The sequence below is a fragment of the Coregonus clupeaformis genome, chromosome 6 (assembly GCF_020615455.1).
Source record: "Coregonus clupeaformis isolate EN_2021a chromosome 6, ASM2061545v1, whole genome shotgun sequence".
NCBI classification, from domain to species: domain Eukaryota; kingdom Metazoa; phylum Chordata; class Actinopteri; order Salmoniformes; family Salmonidae; genus Coregonus; species Coregonus clupeaformis.
The window spans coordinates 38,866,146-38,877,233 of NC_059197.1; the positions used below are offsets into that span (position 1 = coordinate 38,866,146).

Consider the following 11,088-nt stretch of genomic DNA (forward strand, 5'->3'; position numbering starts at 1 on the left):
GTATGTTTTCATTGAGTGCATTATAAAATATGTAAAAAGTGACTGCCAGCATTTTGCAACATTTCTTAACATGGTCTCATGTGAAAATCAAGATAGATTAATCTGAAGCTGTGGTGCTCTATGAATCCAGTATCAATTCATCATAACATAGCTTATATTCAATGCTGTATTAGCGGCTGTAAGAAGACACTAATGCTATCTATACCAGAGGCTTTGGCTTTTTCAAAACTTGTGAAATGTCACTTGCACCCAATAGCCACTAGATGGCACTCCTTACCTTAGTGAAATATTACAGTTCGTCAGCACAGCACTAGCCTACTTCACTTAGTCATCAAACAAATCCCATTATAATATCCTCTCTATTCCAAAGCAAGTTTTCTCACTGACCTATGAATATATCTTGATCATATCAACAGACTAAGTTATTATAAGCTATGTAAGCTAATGAAATATAAATAAATGCAAATTAAATTGGACAGACACACGTTTGGGCTGGAATTAAATAAGCAAAGTGTTAAAGGCCAATCCAATGTTAACAACTTAATTGGGCCTGGAGGCTGAGAGGCCTGCTGGTTATTGTTTCTGTCGCCTCTATGTCTGTCTGCTCTAGTTGACGTTTCACTAAATGAAAATGAACAACAAAAGAATGAACATTCTAGGCAGGCTGCTTCAGCTCACAGCCATTTGTAGAACCAGAAAGGCTGTTATAACGACAAATAACAGTGGCTATGTTCTGTGCTGAAGTTGTCTGGGGACTGTGATGATATGTAATACCTGTATTTACATGGTAGTTACAGTGTCATTACAATGTAGGTGTACATTGTTAAATTACAACCATAATGTCTGTTTGCAAACTGTGATGCAGAGGTTTGCAAAAGTGGAAAGATAGTAGACTACATATATATGGCTCTGGTACAATAAGGTACCATTACATAAGCTATGTAGATACGGTTTTAGTAATCCTGGAATAATGCCATCAAGGAAAGGTAGAGTGTATTTTGTAAAGGGTTAGGGCTAGATGTTAGCTGAAGCTGTGGTCCAGCAGTAGCAGCTGTCTGAGTGGATGAGGATCTGTAGGGACACACTGTGGAGAGATGTCTAATTAGATCACACAGACACACACGCACACACACACACACAAACAGGCACACACACACGTATGCACACAAGAATGCACACCACACACACACACACAATGACAGTGGCATCGCTCTGGGCATAGAGCTATTTTAAGAGATGTCGAAATGGAAAACTCTTCATGCGTTTCATGAATCCTCAGACAAACAGAACTCTGCTGTACATAGTCACAAAGTTCAAAGTATGACACATGAATTTCCACAAACAGTAAATGAAGACTATTTAATTCATACAATGTTACACAATTTTACTGTAATTATGTCTGGACAAAAGATAACAGTATGTGACCTAAATGAAATTCTTGCATGATACATGTTCACTTGTTTATTTTAATACATCGTTCCTTACCAATCATTCACATCATTTAACACAACTTTAACATTGTTTAGAAAACTACAGGAAAATCATCACGTCACTAACAGTGCCAATTCAAAGTCGCAGATTCCAGCTACAGTCAACAAACCTCAGTCAGAATTTGAATTACAACATGTGGGAAAACCCACAAACCCAACAGGTTCCACCCAGTTCAGCAAAACATCACAATAACATTACACATAGTTTCCCCTTGAATCTGATTGGCTCGTCAGAGAAATACTGGCAGTCCAATGTCCAGACGGGCATTTTTGGACAGTCATCGGGTGGAGGCACACGCACACACACACACGCACTTGCACACACACAGGCTTTTCTGGTTACCCCTAGTGTGCTCTGGAGTGTTCATCCTCAAATTCTGAGTGTGTGTGTGTCGATGAAACCATGTTCCATCAATTACCCAGGTGGCTGCTGCACACAGATTAGTATTCAGCCTTTAAATGCAAAGCTCTCTTGTGCTGCAGATACAATCCCTTATCATCCATAATATTCAACATTATCACCCCAGCTCATCGTGTATAAGACCTCTGCCAGTTGTAGATAGCGTGTATATTATGTGAGCATGCGGGCAGCCTCTTACAGGTACTAACACTACGATGTCTGAAGGCTTTGCCCTGGCTGCTACCCCCCAGGCCCCTCCGTCTGGCAGCCAGCTTAGCCCTCTCCTCTGCCGCAATGAAGTCCGTGGTGGCCCTGAAGAACTCCAGCAGGGCTCGGTGGCTCCAGCTAGTCCCAGGGGTCCCTCCACCGGTCACTCCCCCAGAGAAAGCACTCCCTTCCTGGGTGTTAAAGCCACAGTGTCCCCCCTTGGTGGTCAGCAGCAGGAAGAAGTGGGGGTTGCTCTCGAAGAGTTCCAGGGGTAGGGTGGACTGGGGGTCTCCTCTGATAGGGTCATCCTGTGCACAGACACTCAGAACAGGGATGGCGACTTCGTCTACGTCCCGGAGGGGTTCATTGCGTTCCCAGTAAGCCTCCCAGGCTCCCCCACTGCTGCTGCTGGTGCCCGCTGCTAGGGCCGGGGCTCCTTTAGGGCCAGGCGGCTGGCAGAACAGCACCTCCTCCAGGCCACGCAGGGAACAGCTGGAGAAAAGGGTGTCGGTGTGCACTGTTTCACCCAGCACTGTCCTGTACCTAGATATACACGGACACACACACACACACACACACATATTCATGAAAACACACACGCAAACAGAAAGACACACACACAATGCCCCCCCCCCCACACACACACACACACACACACAAACAAACAAACAAGTACAATCAGTAAATCAATCTAGAAGAGCTGCATCCTTGTTAGCATTGATTGTGAAACCACAAGTTGGGTCCCAATGCCCCGCTAGATCAATAGTACGGTGGGCAGGACACCGGTTGCCATGGTTATGGTATTGTATTTGAATCAAATCCTATAATATCAGGGTATGTGACATCATTGCCTTTCTTCTCCTCTTCTCAATCAGGTTTCTCTCTCTCTCCCTCATCCCTCCCTTTCCATCCCTACCCTGTGTGTTTGACCCCTCCCTTCCTCCCCTCTCCCCTCCCTCCCCTCTCCCATTCTCCACCTCCCTCACTCCCTCCCCCCCTCCCTCCCTCCCCTCTCCCATTCTCCCCCCTCCCATCCTCCCCCCTCCCTCCCCTCTCCCATCCTCCACCTCCCTCCCCCCCTCCCCTCTTCCATTCTCCCCCCTCCCTCCCTCCCCTCTCCCATTCTCCCCCCTCCCTCCCTCCCCTCTCCCATCCTCCCCCTCCCTCCCTCCCTCCCTCCCCTCTCCCATCCTCCCCCCCTCCCTTCCCCTCTTCCTCCCCCCTCCCTCCCCTCTCCCATCCTCCACCTCCCCCCCTCTCCCATTCTCCCCCCTCCCTCCCTCCCCTCTCCCATTCTCCCCCCTCCCTCCCTCCCTCTCCCATCCTCCCCCTCCCTCCTCCCTCCCTCCCCTCTCCCATCCTCCCCCCTCCCTTCCCCTCTTCCTCCTCCCCCTTCCTCCCCCTCCCTCCTCCCTCCCTCTCCCATCCTCCCCCTCCCTCCCTCCCTCCCTCCCCTCGCCCCTTCCTCCATCCCTTACCTGCTGAGGCATATCCTCTGGTAAGTCACCAGAGCCCAGTGGAGAGGCCAGATGGGTCCGTTCTCGAACCAGCTCTGGCAGCGGAACACTGGCGAGAGGCAGGCGGCGGCCGTTACGTAGCTGGATGAACCACACTCTCCCAGGTACGCGAGGAGGAGACCGGACCCCGTGCTCTCGCTCACCGCATACAGCTGGCTCACGGGTTGCCGGTAGCGGACGTAACGCACGGCCTCGCGTAGGTCCCCTGGGTCGCCAAACTGCTGCAACCTGACGGTGCTGAGGGGTGTGGCGTTGTGGCTGCGCCGGTTAAACACCACGGGGAGGTAGCCATGGGACAACGCCACCTCACAGAGCTGAAGGACAGAGAAACAGAACATAATGTAATTCATGACAATAAAGCACTTTGAATTGAATTGAACTGACATAGCAGAGTCAGCTTGAGCTCACAGTGAGGTCTCACCTCACTACAGTATGAACTGTGACATCATCAAAGCTGGAGGTAGCGGATGGACAGACAGATGGAGACACAGCGGTCAGTGTGAGCTCCCATAGTGTTAGGTCAATGTAAAAGCCCTATTTAAATACATTAATCCATTAATGCATGATGTTTCAACTGACTATGAACTGTGAGGTCAGAGTATGTGAGGTCTTTGGAAAAACCCTACATAAATCTAATCCAACATTGCATGTTTCAACTGACTATGAACTGTAACAACAACAACACAGGCTGCATCTGAAATGGCATCCTATTCCCTATATAGTGCACTAATGATCAAAAGTAGTGCACTTTATAAGGAATAGGGTGCCATTTCAAACACACCCACAGAGTATGAATGTACAGCTTCACAGAGCTATAAGAAGACAGTGATTAGAGAGAGAGACCAAGAGGAGGTGTAACAGATCACTGAATTCAATATTTACAGAGCTGAGAAACCTGCAAGAGCACTTATAGCTGGATATGATCCTTCCTCTCTGCGTTTCTCTCTTTCTCTCTGTGTCTCATCCTTTCCTTCTCTCTCTCTCTTCCTCCCTCTCTCTCTCTCTCTCTCGCTCTCAGTCTCTCCCTCTTTCTCTCTCTCTGTCTCTCCCTCCCTCTTCTCTCTCTCTCTCTCTCTCTCTCTCTCTCTCTCTCTCTCTCTCTCTCTCTCTCTGAATGAATTCATCCTACTACTCTAGTGGATCACAGTAGTATTGAGGCAGCTACACTATTTCATTGAAGTACAGCTGTTTTCCAACATAAGGATGGTAAGGTATAAAGCAGATTAACTTTGCTCCAGTCCTCCATTTGTTTTCCCTCTGGACTATGCTGCCAGTGTCGAGTCCATGAGGAATTATTTTCACTGACACTTGAGAAACACGGAAGCATGCACACGCCCACACACACATTTAAACTCATGCCTGTACAGTCGCAGACACACACCTACACACTGTCACTCAGAAGCATGCACACGCCTGCACAAACACCCGCAGTACATCCTGCCACACACACGCCTGCACACACCCCTGCACACACTCCTACGCATGCATCTGCACACACATTTACACACTGCCACATTCTTCAGACAATTGATGCCAAACTCTCACAAACTCCCACAAATATTGAAGGTCCACCATTCAGCCTGAACACAGCTCTGTGAACAAGAGCAAAGGTATTTGTCTCTGACTCGACCAACCGTAGACATGGAGGAAGTAGAAATGACATCATCACTGTCCTAACACAACTGTTAAACCTAGAGGCAAACTACTACAGTCAAGTTCATCATCAGCATTCCTATTTTGATTAAATGCTTATAGCAACTTCCTCATCAGTGCAACAATGCGTGAGTTAACGCAGAACTTGGGCTTCTGCCATGTTGAAAGACTGAGGGTTTATTTCGAACAATGCACAGAATGTGTGTTTTATGAACCAGGCATTTGTCTTGACTAATTGTGTAATACATGTGTAGTAGACAGTATGGTGTCCTGTGTCTGGACACAAGGCTGTAAAATCCACACTCAGACGTGAGCTCACCTTTGGCTCTATGTCTGACCTTAAAGAGAGCATACAGGAGTCATGGGACACATTTCACCACGACGTTGTTCCCTCCCTTCTCTCGGTCCCTCCCTTATCCCCTTCACAGATCTGACAGTACAGGATAGGCGAAAGCAATATGGTGAAAACTATTTGGAGCTCAATGCTTATACCAACCCAGTCGTCTCAGATCTGTGTTGGGGAGTTAATGAGGGAAAATGGGAGGGGAAAACATTTTTGGACTGAAATGCAGCCTTAGTCAGAATGAACTCTGAAAGATTGCAGACTAGATGGCTACAACTCAGGGCCGTTAGGGAGGTAGAGGGCATAAAACCTATAACTGTCCTCTAACAAATCATCCACCGGACACTCCGCATACTTTTCATACTGTATAGCCAGGCCAGCAAGACCGAGCAGGAATATGGCTGCATCCCAAATGGCATCGTATTCCCTATATAATGCACTACATATGGAATAGGGTGCCATTTGGTACGCAAGCTGCAACACCTGCCATTCACCATCTGTTTGTAGACACTTCTATGGTGTGTGAGTTTGCTGTGATGTAATGTAGGTCTATAAGCTACAGTATACGCCCAACTAACATAACATGGGGGAGGGGGTAAAACAAAGACAATCTCTTTATGAAAAAGGATGACAAAGCCTCATCTAGAAAGGATGATGTCCAAACACACACTGATTTATCTCTCTCAAAATACATAAATGTACTCTCTCTCCTTATCTCGTTCTTCCTCTCCCTGTGCCTTCCATCGCATCTCTCTCTTTCCCTCGCCTTCTCTCTCTCTCTCTCTCTCTCTCTCTTTCCGACTCCCTCTTTCACACACACACACACACATACACACACACACACACACACAATTGGAGCTGACCCAGAAAGACTAAATAAAAAAGCATCTAACAGAATTTGCCCTTTACTCACTCTCTCTTTCTCTTTCTTCACCCTCTCGCTCACGCTGATGCTCACTCGATCTCCCAGCAAAAAGGAAAGTCAAATCTGACAGAATTCGCTTTTAGTTCAATCTTTCTTCCCATATCCCTCTCTATCTCTTCCTCCCTCATCTCCCTAGGCTACAGACATAAAAATAATTCACTTAAACATGCCTACTGCTGACAGGCTGTTGATAGTGGATCAGCGCCTATGAATGCTCCCATTGTTGACAGACTAGACTAGTAGGGGGTGCTGTTGGTCAAGTTTGTGACTTATTGTTGCTCACAAAAGTAACAGAGTACACAAATCAGGCTTGTAACAATGCAAGCCTGGCCAGATTGGCCGGTTTTACACTCAATTGGGCTGCTTTATAGTGAATTGGGCAGGTTTTTTGATCTAGTCGGGGTAGAAAATGTCTAAAGAATCTGGCAACATTGCCTGGACCGCAGGGAACAGTGAATCATTATAAGGCTAATGGGCATTGGAGTGTAGCCTGGTCCCAGATCTGTTTATTCGTGGTATGAGTTGGCAAGACAGCACAAACCAATCTGGGACTAGATTATTGGGAGTGCAGCTGCAGTGATGTGATCCTTTCACTCACAGCCCGCCCAGGCAGAGCAAAGCCTTGTAAAGTGTTTCTCAATTACCACAATCACTATATTGAACCCTGGTTTTAATGCATGGCACTGTGCTCTTGTTGTTCGCTTTCTTGCTCTCCTCCTCACCTTGCCAAGACTGACTTGAACCAAGATGCCCCCCATGCTCAATGGGAATAGGCATTGGCACTGGTACTTTCTCATATCTCGTCCAACCTCCTTTTCTACACCACTGCAATGATGAATTAAACATAATTTCACTATTTATGTAATTTCACCATTACAAATAACTTCACAGATTGAACCTTCAGCAATCAATGGTATAGCAGTGAATTGTATGACCATGAGACAGGCTTTGTTATGTGTATGCATATAATATATGATTACCAAATAAGTCATAATAACTACACTGTAACGGAAAACTGTAAATTATACGGTAATTCGGGTTATTATCAACAGTAAAATACGCTGAAACGTTTTTCTGCCACATATGGTAAATGATGGTGCATTGTGGGCAAATGTTGTGGGAGGGAAATAATTGCTGTATTTCAAATGGTAATGTAATTCCACCCCACAGAATAAAGTACCGTAATGTATCTTTGCAGCACCAAAACCCTTTTGACCACTAGTAGGTGCATGGTATTGTTGTTTCTGGCTCATTAACATATTTTGAGGCGTGCCTTGTAAGAGGCTGTTTTGTTGCACCTGTGAGTGAGAATGCTGTAACAATTTAACTCCTTTCTGGTTATAGTGCTCCATCAATTTGTATGGGGGACAGATTGGAGTGGCAGCAAGTCTTAAATCTTAAATGGTTGAGCATTTTGCCATGCCCTTCTGGTCTGTTTTGATCTGTAGTCGCTGCCAATTTGGAAGCTTTTGTTAAGGCCTCTAGAAGTGCAAGTGATATAAAACACAAAATATTCATTAATATGCTGTAATGTGTCAACACTTTCCCTAGTAGCCAACCTGCTTGCACTAATCCTTTGTAATTACAGTAAAATACTGTGAAATACAAACCCCTCCCCTCAATTAATTTAATTAATTCATCCATCCATTCATCCATTCATACTGATTACAGTACAATACAGTATAAAACAATTTTACGGTATTGTACTGCATGTCAATATAAAGTACTTGCTTTGAGACTTGCCACCAAGCTGCTTGTAAGCTACTGTAAATGCATAGTGTAGAGATGATATCTAGAGCTTACATAAATCTTATTTCTGCCCCTGAAACAGTCCACAACAGCCCCAAATAGACATCCATAGTACTGTAACACTGTAAGCTATGTTCTAAGTAACAGCTATTTTGTCAGAGCAGAGGTAAAAAGGAGCAAGACAATTAGTATAATGTAGCCCCCATTAAGACCATAAGACAGCCTTAGCACACAGGCCTAATAACAGGTGTAGGTGGGCACTGGGCACATTATGGTTGAGGGTGTTTTCACATGATGAACAAGAATAAGCCTGGTTATGAGCATATTTTGCATGACATTTCATCATTCATTAATCATGAGGCTACCTTCAGCACATTTCTAGTGATTTTCCCGAAAGAGTTGGGTATGATGAGGAGGATGGGGCTCGTGGAATTACTCGAGGTTCTCCTCCGTTTCTGATACGACGCACCGGCCACCGACACTGCCCAGTCCAGTGCCACGAGACCATCGTCGCTCAACTGCAAGTAGTCCCGCACGAAATGCACCCGGCTCTTGTACGGCCAGCACGCGCCGTAGACGGTCTGAAGAAACGCACTCGCCCGCCATGTCCATCCCGTGCACGCCGTGAAATTGCTGAAAGTCCTGCAGTGTTTGAGGAGATAGTTGGCCAGGGCCGAGGGTTTGCATATCAGCGCAACGGCGGGGACTTTATTATCACCTTCCACGTCCGGTGTCTGGGCATTAGCACCGTCCACCGGGACCCCCCGGTCTGAGACGTCCCTCTCCTTTGTTTGCCGCCGTGAAATTCCGAGCTCCCGGAGGAGTGCGTCTGGCTCGCCCTGGGTAGCAAAATATTTCGAAGCTGGCCAAATAACGGCCACCAGAATCACAATACACAAAACCACAAGCCATTCCAGCATTTGAACGGTGGGGAATAAACGGTCACTTCCACGGATGTTCTATAGACCTACAGTTATTTTTTAATTCAAGTCAACCAAAGCTAATATTAAAGCACAAAGAATAAGGCGGACCATCTTCAGTTGGTTGAAGTCTTCTTCTCACAAAGCACAACGTGCGCGTAACCATATATAACATTCGTTGGGAGAAACCAGAATGCGCACAGCCACAAGTTCTCCACTTTCTTTCCTACAGTAACATTTCAACTTTGATATCTCCAGCCTTTTATGGTTGATTAGATTTTCTGTTCAGAAGGGATCCTTACTGAAAACAGATTGTTGAAGCAGTTTCGTTGGCTGCTCGTAACTGACTGGAAAATACCCACTGTTTCAAATAAAGCTTTCCACTCCAGAATGGCTGCCTTCTTCAAGGTGCATTCCTGGGTAAATTACGCAAAGTGTTTTCTCGGACAGAACATGAAAGGCATGGACACCACCTCTCCAAGTCGTTCCAAATCGGGATACATGGTGTTCTCGGAGTGCGCCTTTGAATTGTCAGTAATTACGTGCAGAGCTGCGCAAGCTTCGCTCCTCAACCTCAACAGCTGTGTGAGCGAGAGAAACGTCAGAATGCATTGCACTGTTTATGCTTGAAGTGCGAGGCAGGCAGGCGCCTCCCAGCTCCCATATAGAACACCACGGTGTCAGACTGTAAGAGGCGAAAACATCTCCTATAGAATTGTCTTATCTCTTTCAAAGTAGTCTTGCTATGTGAAATAGTATGGCTAGATGTAGGGAATAGGGCGCCATTAGGGAGGCAATCTATGTTAGGTTGTGCTCGCAAACCGCTGCTTGTAGGGGTGATGGTAATGCTGTTGTTGTTGTTGTTCTGGACCTATCTGAAAATGGTGGCAGACTGACAGAGAGCTGTAGCCTGCCAGGGAGGACTGATGGTGAGGACCAGACTGACAGAGAGCTGTAGCCTGTCAGGGAGGACTGATGATGAGGACCTGTGGTGGATGAGTCAGTGTAATGAACTAGGCAGATAGCAATAGACAAGACAGCAGAACATTGTGTTTGTCCCCTTGTTTCACACACACGCACCCACCCACCCACATCTTTCACAGTAACACCCTTCCTGATGTTATCCACCAAGCATATTGAGTACTTGGAGAAGACAAGAGGCAATTTATTTTGCTTTATTCAACACTTAGTTAGGTCTTTGTAAAGTCCATTAAGAGAAGCGTGTGCCTTTTGTGTTTGGTAACTGTCTGTGATTGTTGCAGCTTTCTCTAGAGGAGTTTGTCATCGACTTTCATAAAAGGTTTCCACCCACCATCCTTTGGGATTCCTAGAAAATGTGTTGAATAAATGGAACTGTTGTAAGGTAATAAACATAGTGTATACATGGCTTGAATCCAAGCGTGTGTGTACAGTTGAAGTCGGAAGTTTACATATACCTTAGCCAAATACGTTTAAACTCAGTTTTTCACAATTCCTGACATTTAATCCTAGTAAAAATTCCCTGTCTTAGGTCAGTTAGGATCCCCACTTTATTTTAAGACTGTGAAATGTCAGAAAAATAGTAGAGAGAATGATTTATTTCAGCTTTTATTTCTTTCATCACATTTCCAGTGGGTCAGAAGTTTACATAATACTCAATTAGTATTTGGTAGCATTGCCGTTAAATTGTTTAACTTGGGTCTCGGGTAGCCTTCCATAAGCTTCCCACTATAAGTTGGGTGAATTTTGGCCCATTCCTCCTGACAGAGCTGGTGTAACTGAGTCAGGTTTGTAGGCCTCCACAAATGTTCTATAGGATTGAGGTCAGGGCTTTGTGATGGCCACTCCAATACCTTGACTTTGTTGTCCTTAAGCCATTTTGTCACAACTTTGGAAGTATGCTTT

At 45.7% G+C, this 11,088-nt stretch overlaps 1 protein-coding gene across 1 annotated transcript; it reads right to left on the minus strand.

Moving 5' to 3' along the window:
* Window positions 1-1,340: 1,340 nt before the first annotated feature.
* Window positions 1,341-10,622, minus strand: abhd15a (abhydrolase domain containing 15a). Its single transcript, XM_041878269.2, has 3 exons — window positions 8,650-10,622; window positions 3,576-3,928; window positions 1,341-2,640 (listed from the first exon to the last, which is right to left on the minus strand). The coding sequence occupies exons 1-3, from the start codon at window positions 9,202-9,204 to the stop codon at window positions 2,019-2,021; spliced, it is 1,530 nt and encodes a 509-aa protein (XP_041734203.1). The 5' UTR covers window positions 9,205-10,622; the 3' UTR covers window positions 1,341-2,018.
* Window positions 10,623-11,088: the final 466 nt, after the last annotated feature.

Coding starts and splice junctions, on each gene's coding strand:
- abhd15a (XM_041878269.2), bottom strand. CDS start 9,204: ATGCTGGAATGGCTTGTGGTTTTGTGTATTGTGATTCTGGTGGCCGTT. Junction 3,929..8,649: donor TCACTAGAAATGTGCTGAAG/GTAGCCTCATGA, acceptor TCTGTCCTTCAG/CTCTGTGAGGTGGCGTTGTC. Junction 2,641..3,575: donor CAGAGGATATGCCTCAGCAG/GTAAGGGATGGA, acceptor GTGTATATCTAG/GTACAGGACAGTGCTGGGTG.